Here is an 18,359-nt window from a genome sequence, read left to right on the forward strand (position 1 = left end):
GTCCTGAGGAAAAAAAAACCTAGTCTATAAGAAATCAGGAAAAGTCTCTCGAGTTCTGTGGAAATTGTTTGCATTGACCGGTGATTTCACAATTATAACTGTTATCAAACTGGTAACTTAGGATTCCTTCTGTAAAATATTAACCCTTAAAAGTCTATCTTTCAATGTGGCAATCAGTGCAGATTGGGCCTAGATTGTAAATGTTAATTAGATTGCCTTATTTTTCATTTGTGTTCTGCTAAAGTTACAATATTAATTGTAAATTGTTAATTTTGGTTTATGTTATAAACTTAGTGTCCAGTTATTTGTATGAAATTTGTGGGGGGCATCCAATATTTTAATTTCACTGTATTGTGAATCCAGTGTTAGCAAGTCTGATTAAGTTTGGTTTCCCATCCTTATGTCATAACAACTATCAACATTGTGGGAATTATCATTGACTAAAAACTGAAATGCTGAAATCTGGTCTCTGTCAGAGCATCAGTCACGTTTCTTCCCTTTTCAATATCTCCTATTGCACAGAGTGATCCATTGTCAGACTAATCAATGTCAATCACAAAGGCAGTCCCAAAACAAACCAACACAAATCACAGAGGCATAGCAAAACACATTGCAGGTATTGGAGGCCAGAAATAAAAACTGCAAGTTATGGAAAAAATTAAGAAGGTGTTGCAGTGTCTGTAGAAAGAGAAATAACAGCAGCAAAGCAATGGCAAACCGTTAAAATCACACCGTTTCCCCAGCAACATGGTCCAAACTAGAATCAGAATGGCAGTCGGTGCCACCACTTCCCAATGAACTTCACAGGGCCCTCAGAACCCCAGAAATGATCATCGTTACCTGGAGCACAATCTCATTTTGATTCTGGTTCTTCTTTGATGGGAGAGTTCCATAATATTCTTCTTGACGTTTCTTAAATTTACGGAAATGTTCTTGGATTAGAAACGTGGCATAGAACTTGCCAACTGTCACCTCATCATCTGAACAGAAAATGTTAATGATTAATTAGAAACATGGAATCATAAAGTTATAGAGTCCAATAAGAGGCCCTTTGGCCTAAACTGGTCCATGCCGACCAAAATGTCCACCCACGGTAATCCCATTTCACTGCACTTGGCTCATATCCTTCTAATCCTTATTAAAGTGGTGCTGAAAAAGCACAGCAATTCAGGCAGCATCCGAGGAGCAGTAAAATTGACATTTCAGGCAAAAGCCCTTCATCAGGAATGCAGGCAGAGTGCCTGAAGGGTAGAGAGATAAATGAGAGGAGGGTGGGGGTGGGGAGAAAGTAGCATACAGTACAATAGGTGAGTGGGGGAGGGGATGAAGGTGGTAGGTCGGGGGGAGGGGGGAGTGGATAGGTGGAAAGGAAGATAGGCAGGTAGGACAAGTCAGGACAAGTCATGGGGAAAGTGCTGAGCTGGAAGATTGGAACTGGGGTGAGGTGGGGGAAGGGGAAATGAGGAAACTGTTGAAGTACACATTGATGCCCTGGGGTTGAAGTGTTCTGAGGTGGAAGATGAAGCGTTCTTCCTCCAGGCGTCTGGTGGTGAGGGAGCGGCGGTGAAGGAGGCCCAGGACCTCCATGTTGTCGGCTGAGTGGAAGGGGGAGTTGAAATGTTGGGCCATGGGGTGGTGGAGTTGATTGGTGCGGGTGTCCGGGAGATGTTCCCTAAAGCGCTCTGCTAGGAGTCGTCCAGTCTCCCCAATGTAGAGGAGACCGCATCAGGAGCAATGGATACAATAAATGATATTGGAGGATGTGCAGGTAAAACTTTGATGGATGTGGAAGGCTCCTTTAGGGTCTTGGATGGAGGTGAGGGAGGAGGTGTGGGCACAGTTTTACAGTTCCTGCGGTGGCAGGGGAAGGTGCCAGGATGGGAGGGTGGGTTGTAGGGGGGTGTGGACCTGACCAGATAGTCACAGAGGGAACAGTCTTTGCGGAAGACGGAAAGGGGTGGGGAGGGAAATATATCCCTGGTGGTGGGGTCTTTTTGGAGGTGGCGGAAATGTCGGCGGATGATTTGGTTTATGCGAAGGTTGGTAGGGTGGAAGGTGAGCACCAGGGGCGTTCTGTCTTTGTTACGGTTGGAGGTTGGGGTCTGAGGGCGGAGGTGCGGGATGTGGACGAGATGCGTTGGAGGGCATCTTTAACCACGTGGGAAGGGAAATTGCGGTCTCTAAATAAGGAGGCCATCTAGTGTGTTCTGTGGTTGAACTGGACCTCCTGGGAGCAGAGACGGTGGAGGCAAAGGAATTGGGAATACGGGATGGCATTTTTGCAAGATGTAGGGTGGGAAGAGGTGTAATCCAGGTAGCTGTGGGAGTCGGTGGGTTTGTAAAAAATGTCAGTGTCAATTTGGTCATCATTAATGGAGATGGAGAGGTCCAGGAAGGGGAGGGAGGTGTCAGAGATGGTCCAGGTAAATTTAAGGTCAGGGTGGAATGTGTTGGTGAAGTTAATGAATTGCTCAACCTCCTTGGATGCTGCCTGAACTGCTGTGCTTTTCCAGCACCATTCTAATCTAGACTCTGGTTTCCAGCATCTGCAGTCATTGTTTTTACCGCCTTCTAATCCTTTCCTATCCATGTATTTGTCCAAATGCCTTTTAAATATTGTTAATATATCTGCCTCAACCACTTCTGCTGGCAGCTCATTCCAGACATGTACCACCCTCTGTGTAAAAAAGTTGCCCCTCAGGTTCCCTTTTATTCTTTCCCCTCTTAACCTTAAAATTGTGCCCTCTAGTCTTCAATTCCTCAAACCTAGAAAAAAGACTGAGTGCATTTACCCTATCCATGCCTCTCATGATCTTATACACTTCTATAAGATCCCCCTCAGTCTCCTATATTCAATCTCTCTCTATAGCTCAGACCCTTGAATCTTGGCAACATCCTTGTAAACGTCTTCTGCACTCTTTCCAGTTTAATAACCTCCTTCCGATGGCAAGATGACTAAAACTGAACACAATACTCCAAGTGCAGTCTCACCAACATCCTGAACAACTGCAACGTAACTTCCCATCTTCCATACTCAACGTCCTGACTGAAGGCCAAAAGTCTTCTTCACTGCCCTGTCTACCTGTGACTCCACTTTCAGAATATCGTGTACCTGAACCCCAGCATCCCTGTTCTACTACTCCTGAAGACCTCAACCATTCACATGAAACTTCTACTTGATTTGACTTTCCAAAATACAAGACCTCACACTTATCTATATTAAAACTCATTTGCCATATCTTGGCCCACTTCCCCAGCTGATCAAGATCCTGCTGCACTTTCTGATAGCCTTCCTCACTGTCCACGATACCACCTATTTTAGTGTCATCTGCAAACTTACTAATCATGCCTTGTACATTCTCATCCAAATAATTGATGTAGATAACAAACAGCAATAGGTCCAGCACCTACCCCAAGGTATGCCACTAATCACAGGCCTCCAGTCTGACGGGCATCCTTCCACTATTACCCTCTGCTTCCTGCCATCAAGCCAATTGTGTATCCAATTTGCCATCTCCCCTGGATTCCATTCAATCTAACCTTCCAGAGCAGTTTACTGATATGACACGGGGTAAACTCTCCTGCTTAATTTTAACCAGCAACACAGAAAAAATTATCCCATGCAGTAATCTGTGATAATTCTAGTGGCGAAGAACTAATTAAAGTAAAAATTAACAACGTTATTTCTTAAAGTATAACAGAGAATAATTAGCTAACAACTATTTACAACTCCTTCCTCTAACCTATCTTTACTTTCTCTTTTATAATACTAGTCTGATAAAACCCCCGAGTAAGATTTACCAAAAAAATTCGAATTTCAAAACCAGCCAGCTGCCGTACCTTCCTCTGTAGATTTGCACTCCAGGTTGGTGTTGATGTTTTTTTTCTCTGTGCAAACTCCTTCTCTAGGTAGGTATCTCTCAGAGAATTCTGACTAGCAGCCTATATCTGTTGGTCTTTTGGCAGTTCTCTCCCAACTGTTCAATTTTTCCTGGTTAAATCCCCAAAGCGTCAGATTGTGTCACTGGTTTTTAATATTGTTAATATACTCAATTCAAACATGATTGGAGTTTGGTATTTTTTGGGTCTAATTTAAATGGATTGGCCTAATTCAAGTTTGTTTTTATCTCCAGGCAGCCAGCTACCCTTGCTGCTGGATCACAGGCCACACTGTATCTTATTCAGAACACTTGGTACTGTCAGGTAGTTCTGCTAGCTTGTAACTCTCTTAAAGGTACAGTACACCCGCATCTTCATAACACTACCATGTGGAACCTTATCAAAGGCCTTACTGAAAACCACACTGTCCTGTCTTCGTCAACCTGGTTACTTCATCAAAGAACTCTAACACATCGGTGAGGCATGATCTCCCATGCACAAAGCCATGCTGACTACTCCTAAGGAAACCCTATCTTTCTAAATGCATGTACATCTTTTTCCTCAGAATGTTCTCAAGTAACTGATTGATCTACAGTTCCCAGGTTTTTCTTTGCAGCCCTGACTGGAGCCACTGCCCTCCAGTCTTCTGGGACCTTGCCCATGGCTAACGATGATGCAAAGATATCAGCCAGGGCCTCTGCAATTTCTTCTCTAGCCTGTTGCAGTGATCTTGGATATGTCTGGTCTGGATCAGGAGATTTATCCACCTTCATACACTCTGATACATTCAACACCTCCTCTACTGTGATATGGACTGTCACCAAGATATCACCACTAACTTCCCCAAGTTTCCCAAGTCTTCATGTAAACACAGCGGAGAAATATTCATTGAGGACCTCGCATGTCTCCTGCGGTTCCACACATATATTTGGTCCTTTGAGTCCCATTCTCTCTCTAGTTTTTTTTTAGATTGGATTAGATTACTTACAGTGTGGAAACAGGCCCTTCGGCCCAACAAGTCCATACCGACCCGCCGAAGTGTAACCCACCCAGACCATTCCCCTACACCTAATACTACGGGCAATTTAGCATGGCCAATTCACCTAACCTGAACATTTTTGGATTGTGGGAGAAAACCAGAGGACATGGAGGAAACCCACGCAGACACAGGGAGAATGTGCAAACTCCACACAGTCAGTCGCCTGAGGCAGGAATTGAACCCAGGTTTCTGGTGCTGTGAGGCAGCAGTGCCACCGTGCCACCCTACAAAGTTATTCTTTTCCCTTTAATATATTTAAAGAACATCTTTGGATTCACCCTAATCTTCTTAGCCAAGGCTATTGTGTGTCCCCCTTTTACCCTCCTGATTTCCTTCTTCACTAAATATTGTTGCCAAAGAAGCACCTAAATCATATTAAAACATAAACATTTCACTCACAACAAACCCTGGAGTCCTTGTCATTCCTGGGTTTGTGTATTTATTCATGGGATACGGGAGTCACTGGCTGGGCCAGCATTCATTGCCTGTCTTTAGTTGCCCTTGAGAAAGTGGTGGTGAACTGTGTTCTTGAACTGCTGCAGTCCTTGTGCTGTAGATAGACCTACAATGCTGATAGGCAGGAAATTCAATGATTCTGACCCAGCAAAACTGAAGGCATAGCGATATATTTCAGGATGGTGAGTGGCTTGAAGAAGAACTTGCTAGTGGTGGTGTTCCCATATATCTGCTGCCCTTGTTGGTGGGTGTGGTTGTGGGTTTGGAAGGCACTGTCTAAGGCTCTTTGATTAATTTTGCCAGTGCATATTGTATATAGTAGGATCACAAAGGCCAACCTCCCATCTATAGAATCCATCTACCAGGCCCGCTGTCAAGGAAAGGCTGTCAGCATTCTCAAAGTATCCCACCCTGGCAATATTTTTCTACAACCTCTATCATTGGGGAGAAGGTACAAAAGCCTGAACACACACACCAGCCAGTTTCGAAACAGTTTCTACCTTACTGTTGTTAGAATACTGAATGCACTCACAAACTCTTAGCATTCGCCTGTACCTGTGTTTTGATTTTTCCTGCTGTTTACCTATTATTTAGTTATCTATGCTATTTAACTCTGTGATCTGCCTGTATTGCTCGCAAAGCAAAGTACATGTGCCTCAGTACATGTGACAATAAATTCAATTCAATTCAATTCAACTCAATTCAATAGTACACATTGTTGCTACTGAGCATCGGTGATGGAGGGAGTGGATGTTTGTGGATGCTATGCCAAAACAAGTGGGCTATTTTATCTTGTATTGTATATTGTAAACTGCTTTGTAAAGGCAAATGGGAGTTTTCCATTACACTTCAGCCTTGTCCCTTATAGATGACGAATAGGCTTTGGGTAGTCAAGTCAGGTACCCTAGCCTCTGATGTTCTGGTCTCCACAGTATTTTTATGGTTTGTCCAGTCCAGTGTGTGGTCAGTGGTAACTCCCAGGATGGTGCTGGTCTTCAACAGAAAGTGTCACAGAGAAATTGGCTCTGTCACAGTCACTCACCTCCTATTGGAGGGATCACTTGGTCCAGTAATTTCATGCTCGTTCGTTTCCAGATTTTTTTGATGATGGTTCGCAGTTCCTCATTCGACTGTTCAAAATTTCCTGTTGACAAAAAGAATAAAACAGATAACTACACATTCATAGCACCGTAACAACTAACTAATTAACCCTCAGTCCTGGCATACACTAATAAGTATGTGCAAAACCTTCATAAACTCACTCCCCACCTCTGTATGTGTGGATGCCGTGTCTGAGTGTGACAGTTTACATGTCAGTAATCCCTGCTCCCACTGTGTGTATGTTAGAGAATAAGTTTAAAAGTGAGTGTATGTGTGAGCACATATGAATGTATGCAGGAGCAAGTATGTGTGTATGTGCATGTCTCTATGAGTGAGTGTACGTGTTTGTAATCCCCACTTGCACAGTATGCATTTGAATGAGTAGGTTTTAAAAGTGTAGGACAAAGCAACCCGCTTGATTGGCACGAGACCCACAAGCATCTAGTCCCTCCACCACTGATGCTCAGTAGCAGTAGTGTGTACTATCTACATGATGCACTGCAGAAATTCACATGTGTGAGAAAGTACATGTGAAAGCTAGTGTGTGAGGCAGTGCATGTGCCATTGCATGTGTGAGCAGTGTAAGTGTAGGAGTATGTGAACGTCAGTGCTTGTGCATGTGTATGTCTGTGTGTACACTTGCGTGTGGTTTGTGTGTATCTGTGTGTGCGCACTTGTGTGTGAGAGAAAGTGTTAAAGAGAGTGCGTGTGTGAGCCTAAGTATCACCTAGCTCCCATGGGTCTATACTTCCCGGCACTGAATGGAATAGTTACAGTCTCTGGCCTACCTATCAGAGGGCTGCTCAAATCCTGATTGGGCCAGGAGTGACAAGAGGAACAGAATCACACTCACTGGCCTTAACTCAGAGGTGGCAATGAGCAGCTCTAGATTACTTACTCCCTCAGATGCACTGACAGTCTCCCCTTCTACTCCCACAGTGGCTCCAGAGGACATCGGCAACATCCACCCTATGTGTAACCAACACCTCCTTCGGGGTTCTGCATTGATTTTCTTCTTTCTCTGATGTGAGCATCACTGGCTGAATGACCATTTGTTGCCCAGGAAGGTGGCAATTATCCCATCACACTCCTTTACTGTCCATCCCTAATTGCCCAGAGGGCAATTAAGAGTCAACCACATGAAGGCAGATGTAGACCAGAGTGGGTAAGAATGGCAGTTTCCTTCCCAAAATGGCATTGGTGAACTATATGGGTTTTTCTGACAATCAACATACAACAAGATCTGGATAATATCCAGGCTTGATCTGAGAAGTGGCAAGTAATATTCGTATCACACAAATGCCAAGCTATGACTATCACCAATAAGAGACAATCTAACCACCATCCCGCTACATTCAATTTTGTTACAATCTCTGAATCTCCCAGCATCAACATTGTGAGGAGTTGTCCTTGACCAGAAAGTCAACTGGACTCACCATATAAACACATAAATAACAGTTGGTCAGAGGCTAGGAATACAGCAGTGAGTAACTCACCTCCTGACCCACCCCAAATCTTGTCCACCATCAACAAAGCACAAGTCAGGAGTGTGATGGAATACTCCCCATCTAGGAGTGCAGTGCCAACAACACTCAAGAAGCTTTAATACCATCCAGGACAAAGCAACCCGCTTGATTGGCACGAGACCCACAAGCATCTAGTCCCTCCATCACTGATGCTCAGTAGCAGTAGTGTGTACTATCTACATGATGCACTGCAGAAATTCACCAAAGATCCTCAGACAGCACCTTCCAAACCCACGACCACTTCCATCTAGAAGGACAAGGGCAGCAGATACACGGGAACACCATCATCTTCAAGTTCCCCTCCAAGCCTCTCACCTTCCAGATTTGGAAATATATTGCCGTTCCTTCACTGTCACCGTGTAAAATTCCTGGAATTCCCTCCCTAAGGGCATTGTGGGTCAACCCACAGCAGGTGGACTGCAGCAGTTCAAGAAGGCAGCTTAACACCACATTCTCTAGGGCAACTAGGGACGAGCAATTAATGCCAGCCAGTCAGCAACACCCACATCCCACAAAATCAATTTTAAAAATGGTCACCTTTCGACATTTAAATTCCAGATTTTTATTGAGTGCAAATTCACCATCTTCCATACTGGGATTTGAACTTGGGTCCCCAAAGTATCACCTGGGTCTCTCAATTAGTAGGTAAAAACAATGACTGCAGATGTTGGAAACCAGATTCCGGAATAGAGTGGTGCTAGAAAAGCACAGCAGTTCAGGCAGCATCCGAGGACCAGGAAAATCAATGTTTTGGGCAAAAGCCCTTCATCAGGAATACAGGCAGAGTGCCTGAAGGGTGGAGAGATAAAGGAGGGGAGGGTGGGGGTGGGGAGAAAGTACCATAGAGTACAATAGGTGATTGGGGGTGGGGATGAAGGTGATAGGTCAGGGAGGAGGGTGGGGTAACGTAGCAAAGAGTACAATGGGTGGATGGGGGTGGGGATGAAGGTGATAGGTCGGGGGGAGGGTGGGGGAACATAGCAAAGAGTTCAATGGGTGGATGGGGGTGGGGATGAAGGTGATAGGTCGGGGGGGAGGGTGGAGTGGATAGGTGGAAAGGAAGATATGCAGGTAGGACAGGTCATGGGGACAGTGCTGAGCTGGAAGTTTGGAACTGGGGTGAGGTGGGGGAAGGGGAAATGAGGAAACTGGTGAAGTCCACATTGACGCCCTGGGGTTGAAGTGTTATGAGGCATTTTTCCTCCAGGCATCGGGTGGTGATGGAGTGGCGAAGAAGGAGGCCCAGGACCTCCATGTCCTCAGCAGAGTGGAAGAGGGAGTTGAAATGTTGGGCCACAGGGCGGTGTGGTTGATTGGTGCGGGTGTCCCGGAGATGTTCCCTAAAGCGCTCTGCTAGGAGGCGCCCAGTCTCCCCAGTGTAGTCCAGCAATAATACCACAAAGCCATTCCACTTCTTAAAGTGTCAAATCTAGTGTCTTGATGTATTGGTGATCTGGCTCGCACTGTCATTGAGGATGGGGACCTTTATTCAGCTTCCTCCTCTGGCTTGTGATTTAAAGGGCTATTCACAACTGGAAATGGCAGGACTGCAGAACTTCGGTCTAGCCCATTAATTGTTTTATTCTCCATGGCTTGATGGAAATGGTGTGGTAGAGGAAATGCTGGGCCATGAGGTGACAGATTTTGGTTGAATTCAATTCTGCTTTTGCTGATGGCCCACAGTGTCTCATGGATAGTAGTCTTGAGTTGCTAGATCTGTTCTTTAACACAGTGGTAGTGCCACAACATGATGGAGGGTGTTCTCAATTTGAAGATGGGACTGTGCTGAGATCAGTCCTATCAAAACTATCATAAATAGATCCAAGAGACAAGGGCAAAATAGATTCTTCCCTTATTTTGGTTCCCTGACCACCTGCTGCAGAACTAATCCAGCAGCTATGTCCTTTAGGACCTAACCTACTCAGTTAGCAGTGGTGCTACCAAGCAATACTTGGTGATGAACATTGAAGTCCTACACCCAGATTACAGTCTGCACCTTGTTACCCTCAGTGCTTCCTCCAAGTGATGTTCAACATGAAGGAGCACTGATTTATCAACTGGAGGGGGTGTAGTGAATGATAATCTGCAGGATTGTACATGTTTGGAGCTGATGCCATGAGGTTTCATGGGGTTTGGAGGCAATGTTGAGGACTCCCAGGGCAATTCCCTCTTCACCATATCCCACGGTGCCACCACCTCTGCTGGGTCTGTCCAGTTAGTGGGACAGGACATATCCAGGGATGGTGATGTGGTCTCTGGGACATTGTCTGGAAAATATGATTCCATATGTTAGGCTGTTGCTTTGCCTGTCTATAAGACAGCTCTCCAATTTTGGCATAAATCTCCTGATCCTGGTGAGGCATTTACAAGGTCAACGAGATTATGTCTTTCGTTTACAGTAATGAGGTCAGAGCAAGATAGGTTTCATTTCATTCCAAAGTTCCACAGCAGTTTTGATACAACTGAGTGTCTTGTTCAGCTATTGCAGAGGATAGTTAAGGTCAACCACATTGTTGTGGGTCAGCTGTCATGAAGAGGCCAAACCAGCTTAGAGTGACAGATTTCCTTCCCAAAAGGACAGGACAGAACCACATAGGTCTTAATAATAGTCATTTCATAGTCAGCGTTATTGAGACTTGACTAACTTTTTATTCCAAATAAATGAAAACTCCTCCAGATACTCAGGTGAGATTTCAACTCAGATTTCTAGATCATGAGCCTAGGGCTCTATTAAAAGTCCCACTGTGCTGCATGTTCCTGATGGAAACCCTGCTGTTTCTAGTTCTGACACTGTGGGCTCGCAACCATATCACGAGCCCATACTCAGTAGGGGTGGGTCAACAAGCAATCTCCTAAATTGCCTTGCTTCATCTTTAACTGCCTTTGTCAGTTTACAACTAAGGGATGTTCACCGTCAGCACAAGTTCTCCTACCTTCGGTTTTAATTTTCAGAGCTGTTCGTACCAGGGCAAAGAGCGTGGCATTGAAGGTGACTGTGCCATCACTGTTCATGGGCATGTTCATAGACACCAAACGCTGGGAAAGATACAGAGAATGGAGAGGTCAGCAGTGGGAGGGTCAGTAAACTCAGAAAGACACATACACAAACTGGAGCTCAGAAAAATGCATCAACTGTTCAGGTGGATGTGAAAACTCCCATGACAGCAGAGAAGGGGAAGCTGTGCATGCCCTGGGATGCCAGGAAACACTAACAGAGCTAGAGCTAAGGCAGCAAGGAAAGAGCCTTGAGATACTGCCTGGACCAATCCTTGAGCTGGGATCCTGTGCCTCAGCAAAAGGTGTCCCTTGCTGGTCTACCCTGCAAGGTACACCAGTGCATTGGAGAGGTGCCACCATAGTTCGAAAGGGTTGCTGGATGCCACATGCCAATGTCCAGGTAGGAAGGGTGCTTAGTGTCCATGGATCATGCAATGTGGTCACAGCCAACATAGAGGTCATTCAGAGCAAGTGGTGAGCTGAATCCACCAGGTACAGTACCCGTTCTGGTTTCCATCTTGCATTTTCCCGACACTGAGCTTGTTTGGCAAGTTTAGGAAGATATTCTGGTCTCCTTCCTATCAGAAGGATGTTGTGAAACTTGAAAAGGGTTCAGAAAAGATTTACAAGGATGTTGCCAGGGTTGGAGAATTTGAGCTATGGGGAGAGAGTGAATAGCCTGTTGTGTTTTCCCTGGAACGTCGAAGGCTAAGGGGTGATGTTATGGAAGCTTATAAAGTCATGAGGGGCATGGAAAAGGTAAATGGGCAATGTCTTTTCTCTGGGGTGGGAGAGTCCAGAACTAAAGGGTGAGAGGGGAAAGATATAAAGAGACCTAAGGGGCAACTTTTTCACACAGACGATGGCACGTGTATGGGATGAGCTGCCAGAGGAAGTGTTGGAGGCTAGTACAGCATTTAAAAGGCAGCTGGATGGGTATATGAATAGGAAGGGTTTAGAGGGATATGGGCCAAATGCTGGCAAATGGGATTAGATTGGGTTGGGATATCTGGTCGGCATGGACGAGTTGGACCAAAGAGTCTGTTTCCGTGCTGTACATCTCTATGACTCTAATGACGTGAGTTGTATTGACAAAGCATTTAACAATCAATAATCCATGTCAGTTAGGATCTCACCACTGCCTCATCATAATCTCACCTCACTATTTGGGAAAAGCATAAACAATGAAGTGAGAGGTTCCTGACATTCAGATGGGCTTAGCCAGGCTCCTTGTCCGATCCTGTCACACATTTCACCATATCCCAGCAATGTCCAGAGCTGTTCCAAAGAAGGGTCACTGGACTCAAAAGGTTAACTCTGTTTTGTCTTCACAGATGCTGCCAGACCTGCTGAATTTCTTCAATATTTTTTGGGTTTTTTTGTGTGTTTCACCATAGTCCATGTCATTCAGACTCCTATAATTCCACCTGTACTCATCTTCCTCAACCTTAGAATTCCATAGAATCCCTACAGTGTGCCCCCCAGACCCCACTCCCCTATATTACCCCTGACTAACACACCTAGTCTACACATCCCTGAACACTATGGACAAGTTAGCATGGCCAATTCACCTAACCTACACACCTTTAGACTGTGGGAGGAAACCAAAGTACCCAGAGGAAACCCACGCAGACACAGGGAGAATGTGCAAACTCCACACAGACAGTTGCCCGAGGCGGGATTTGAACCCGAATCCCTGGCGCTGTTAGGCAGCAGTGCTAACCACTGATCAGGAATAGTCAGCACAGATTCGTTAGAGGGAGATCCTGAATAATTGAGTTTTTCAAAAGGTGACGGAATATATTGATGAGGGTAGTGCAGTTGATGTCGTAACAGACTTCAGAAAGGTCTTTGACACAGTCCCACACGGAAGGCTGTTCCAAAAGGTAAAGTCCCATGGGATCCAATGCAAATTGGCAAACTGGATCCAAAATTGGTTTAGAAATAGGAGGCAAAGGGTTGTTTTTGTGACTGGAAGCCTGTGACCAGTGTTGTACCATAGGGATTGGTGTTGGAACCCTTGCTATGTCCATTATTAATGACTTGGATGTCAATGTAGAAGGTTTAGTTACTAAATTTGCAGATGACAAGAAAACTGGAGATGTTCTTGATAGTGAGAAGGATGGTCTCAGTCTACAGACTGATATTGATCAGCTGCTAAATTGGGCAGACCAATGGCAGATGGAATTTAATTCCAATAAATGCAAGGTGATGCAATTTGGGAGGTCTCATAAGGGAAGGATATACATAATGAATGGTGGGTCTCTCTGGAGTACTGAGGAACAAAGGGAGCTTGGTGTACTAGTCCATAGATCCATGAAGGTGTCAGCTCAGCTAGACAGGGTGGTAAAGAAGGCATTTAGGATGCTTGCCTTCATTAGCTGAGTGTAGAATATAGGAGCAAAGAAGTCTTGTTTCAACCTTATAAAATATTGGTTAGGCCACAGATGGAATACTGTGTGCAGTCCTGGTCACCACAATAGGAAGGACGTGACATGATTGCAGTGGAATGTTGCAGGATTTCATCAGGATTTTGCCTGGGATAGAAAGTCTCAGTTATGAGATCAACTGGCTTTGCTTTTCTTGGGGCAGAGGAGGCTGAGGGGGATGTCTGATTGAGGTATAGAGAATTATGAGAGGCATACACAGAGTAGAACTTGGGAATCTCTACCCCATGGCAGATGTGCATTACTTTAAGGTGAGGAGTGATTTAGAAGAGATCTGGGAAAAAATTGTTCACACACAAGGTGGTAGAAGTAGGGAATGTGCTACCTGAGAGGGTGGTGGAGCAGTGTTTAGGCAGCATCTGAATGAGCACTTAAAATGACAAGGCATAGCAGTCTATGGACCAAAAGCAAAGAATTGGCATTTGTGCAGTTTGGTGTTTGTTGGTCAACATTGATGTGATGGACCAAAGAGTCTGTTGCTGTGCTATAGGACTCTGAGTAACTCATCCTCCACAGCTTTAGTGCTCAATTGCTTTGCCCAGTCCATAAGGAGATTGAAGTCACCCAAAGATTATCCATGCTATATATTTCTCATATCTCCTGATTAATACCTCAGAGTACTACTACTACTTGGTGGCCGAGAAATAATTCCAACGTCTGCTGGCCCTTGCTGTTTCTTAGCTCCACCCGAACAGATCATACGCATTATTCTTCTGATCCAAAATCATTCCTTACTGTTGTACCTATCCCACCTCCTTTTCCTTCTTCTCTGTCCCTCTTAAATGTCCAATATGTTCAAATAGAGGTCCCAGCTGTGGTCCCTGTAATGGCTGCTCTATTTTAATTTCTCCATCAAATCATCCAAGAGGGTGCAAGGTCAGAGAAAGGGGTGCAGGGAGGGAGAATTATGAAGGTGGGTAAAAGGGTCCATTAGCAAGGGAGGACTACTGGTCGAGGAAGTGAACACAGAAGCAGAGGTAAAGGAGCTCAGCATTGTGCTGGGGCTGAAATGTGAGTGTACCAAAATGAAACTTAGAAATTTGCTGAGGACCAAGCATTCTCAGTCAGTGGGAAGGTCACAGGGTGTCATGAATACCCAGCATGGGGAGGGGGGGGGGGGGGGCGGGGTGATCAGTAAAAGGGATGGGGTCAGAGGGAAGGAAAGGTAGGTTCCAGAGGGGCACAGTTCCATACAATACTCACAGGTTGGTGAATCTTGTGATAATTCAAATGTGAAAGGAAGATAAAAAATTGATTGTTTAAGTATCGGATGAGTGAAGGATGAAGGAGCCTGTGGGAGAAAAGCTGTGACACAGGGTAAGTTGGTGCTGCTTAAGGCAATGACTAATAGTGATCATGTGGTGGCACATTGACAGTTCATCTGAGGAAGCAGTGAGGATAGTGATTCAAGAATGTTTAATGTCTTGGATATATCTATCATTAGAAGACCGTAAGACAAAGGAATTGAAATTCGGTCATTCACCCCATCGAGTCTACTCCGCCCATGGCGAATAAGGTTCTCAACTCCATTCTCCCACTTTCTCCCTGTAACCCTTGATCCCCTTGACAATCAAGAACCTATCTATCTCAGTCTTAAATATACTCAATGACCTGGCCTCCACAGCCTTCTGTGGCAATGAATTCCATAGATTCCCCACTCTCTGGCTTAAGACGTTTCTCTTTATCTCCATTTTAAAAGGTCTTCCCTTTACTCAAAGGCTCTACCCTCAGGTCTTAGTCTCTCCTATCAATGGAAACATCTTTCCAACATCCACTCTGTCCAGGTCGTTCAGTATTCTGCATGTTTCAATTAGATCCTCCCACATCCTTCTAACCTCCATTGAGTATAGCCCAGAGTCTTCAAACGTTCCTCATGTTAAACTTTTCATTCCTGAGATCATTCTTGTGAACCTCCTCTGAACACACTTGAGGGCCAGTACATCCTTCCGGAGATATGGGGCCCAAAACGGTGCGCAATACTCCAAATGTGATCTGACCAGAGCCTTATACAGCGTCAGATGTACATCCCTGATTTTATATTCAAGTCCTCTCAAAATAATTGCAGAAAACGTGTTGCTGGAAAAGCGCAGCAGGTCAGGCAGCATCCAAGGAACAGGAGAATCGACGTTTCAGGCATAAGCCCCTCTTCAGGAAAGAAGGGCTTATGCCCGAAACGTCGATTCTCCTGCTCCTTGGATGCTGCCTGACCTGCTGCGCTTTTCCAGCAATACATTTTCTGCTCTGATCTCCAGCATCTGCAGTCCTCACTTTCTCCTCTCAAAATAATTGCCAACATTGTAATTGTCTTCCTAATTACTGACTCAATCTGCAAGTTTACCTTAAGAGACTAAAATTGATCTGGAGCTCTCAAGTTTCTTTGCACTTCAGACTTCTGAATTTTCTCCCCATTTAGAAAATACTCCATGCCTCTACTCTTCCAACCAAAGTGCATGACCTCACACTTTCCCACATTGTACTCCGTCTGCCAAATCCTTGCCCACTCTCCTAACCTGTCCAAATCCTGCTGCAGCCTTCTCATCACCTCAATGCTACCTGTCCCTCTACTATCTTTGTATCATCTACAAACTTAGTCAGAATGCCCTCAGTTCCTTCATCTAGGTCTTATGTATAAAGTGAAATGTTGTGGTCCCAACACTGACCCTTGCGGAACACCATTTGTCACCAGCTGCCATCCTGGGAAGGGCCCTTTTATTCCCACTCTCTGCTTTCTGTCAGACAGCCAAACTTCTATCAATGCTAGTACTTTGTCTCTGACACCATGGGCCCATACCTTACTCAGAAGCTTCCTGGGTGGCCCCTTGTCAAAGGCCTTCTTGAAGTCCAGGTAGATAACATCCATTGGCTCTCCTTGGTCTAACCTGCTCATTACTTCCTCAAAGAATTCTAGCAGATTTGTCAGGCATGATATCTCTTTGATGAAACTGTGCTAACTTTGCCCTATTTTACCATAACTTCCAAGTTTTCAGAAATCTCATCCTTCACAATGGATTCCAGGATCTTACCCATGACCAAGGATAGTAATTGGTCTGTAATTTTCCATCTTCTGCCTTACTCCTTTTTAAAGCGTGAGCGATTTTCCAGTCCTCTGGGACCCTCCCTGACTCCAACGATTCCTGAAAGATCAACACCAACACCTCCACTATCTCTTCAGCTATCTCCCTTCGAATTCTGGGGTGCAGTCCATCTGGTCCAAGTTATTTATCCACTTTCAGGCTATTCAGTTTTTCTAATGCCTTCTCCTTGGTTCTGGCCACCATATTCATCTCTTGAATTTTTGAGATGTTATTTGCGTCTTCCACCGTGAAGACTGACACAAAGTAATTATTTAGCTCCTCAGCCATTTCCTTGTTCCCCATTACTATCTCTTCAGCATCATTTTACAGTGGCCCAATATCTACTTTTGCCTCTCCTTTGCCCTTTAGATGTCTAAAGAAAGTCTTAAAGTCTTCCTTTATGTTACTGGCTAGCTTACCGTTGTATTTAATCTTTTCTCTCCTATTTCTTTTGTTGTTGCCCTCTGTTGGTCTTTGTAAGCTTCTCAATCCTCTGGTTTCCAATTATCCTTTGCCACATTATGCTTTCTCTTTTGCTTTTGGGCTATCCCTCACTTCCCTGGTCAGCCATGGCTGCCTCATCCGTCTCCCAGTACCATGCTTCTTTTTCCTCAGGATGAATTTTTGCTGTGCCTCCTGAATTACTCCCAGAAACCCCTGCCATTGCTGTTGCACTGTCTTTCCTGCTAGACTGCTCTCCTAGTCAATTCTACCCAGCTCCTCCCTTGTGCCTCTGTAGTTACTTTTACTCAGCTGTAAAACCGTTACCTCTGATTGTATTTTCTCCCTCTCGAATTGCAGAGCAAATATAATCATATTATGATCCTTGCTTCCTAAGGGTTCCTTCACCCTAAGCTCCCTTATCAAGTCTGCCTCACTGCACAACACTAAATCCAGTATCACCTGCTCCTTCGTGGACTCCACCACAAGCTGCTCCAAAAGGCCATCTCATTGACATTCCACAAATTCCTTTTCTTGCAATCCACTACCAACCTGGTTTTCCCCATTCACCTGCATATGGAAATCCCCAAGATCACTAGAAGCACGGCATTCCAACTGGAATTCTATCAACAAACACATAGAGTTAGACCCCATCTACCACCCCTGAGAAAAAAGAACAGGAAATGACATCGCCACAGGAAATGACATCACCAACCCAAAGAAACCCAAACATATACATAGAAAGCAGGAATCATGTATACTGCTTCACCTGAGGCCCACTGAAGATGTTATCTAGTAAAGTGATGAAATGTCTGAAAATGAACCTCCCAGCTCAGTGAGCAAACCTACATCTAGAACCTCAATCTGACCTACAAATCTTCTCAAAACTCACCTCTCTGACATATCTCCTTTAAGAACCTGTGTTTGATTTTGCCTTTTTTGCCAAGGGGGTGTTTATGGGGATTGTTGCAAGTATTTAGAACAGCATCATTAAGTTGTGATAGAGTTGACTGGGTTTTCAGATAGGTTAAGTAATTCTAAATTTGGTTCTTTTGTTCATGTGTCATTCAGTAGTCTGTAAATAAATTCTGTTTTGTTTAAAACTGAGTGGTTGGGCCGGCTGCATCACTCCTGGAATATCCACTTTACACCTGCTTAAAACAAATGGAAAAATTAGGGTCTGGGCTACCCTCTTCAAATCTTTTTAATAGAATCCCTACTGTGTGAAAACAGGCTATTCGGTCCAACAAGTCCACATCAACTCTCTGCAGAGCATAACACCCAGACTCAACTTCCTGTAACCCTGCATTTCCTAATACTAACCTGCACATCCCTGGACACTCTGTGCAACTTACCATGGCCAATTCACCTGACCTGCACATCTTTGTACTGTGGGAGG

General features: G+C 44.7%; 1 protein-coding gene across 3 annotated transcripts in view; it reads right to left on the reverse strand.

The window, feature by feature from the left end:
* Positions 1-18,359, reverse strand: part of LOC140467254 (voltage-dependent L-type calcium channel subunit alpha-1S-like) — a 214,656-nt gene that overhangs the window by 20,602 nt on the left and 175,695 nt on the right. For all 3 annotated transcript variants that reach the window (XM_072563501.1, XM_072563500.1, XM_072563502.1), the window contains 3 exons: positions 10,935-11,037; positions 6,417-6,518; positions 841-980 (listed from right to left, as the gene is read on the reverse strand). In XM_072563501.1, the coding sequence (XP_072419602.1) occupies positions 841-980; positions 6,417-6,518; positions 10,935-11,037 (345 nt within the window). The remainder of the gene's footprint in view (positions 1-840; positions 981-6,416; positions 6,519-10,934; positions 11,038-18,359) is intronic.

The sequence above is a fragment of the Chiloscyllium punctatum genome, chromosome 45, assembly GCF_047496795.1.
Source record: "Chiloscyllium punctatum isolate Juve2018m chromosome 45, sChiPun1.3, whole genome shotgun sequence".
NCBI lineage: Eukaryota > Metazoa > Chordata > Chondrichthyes > Orectolobiformes > Hemiscylliidae > Chiloscyllium > Chiloscyllium punctatum.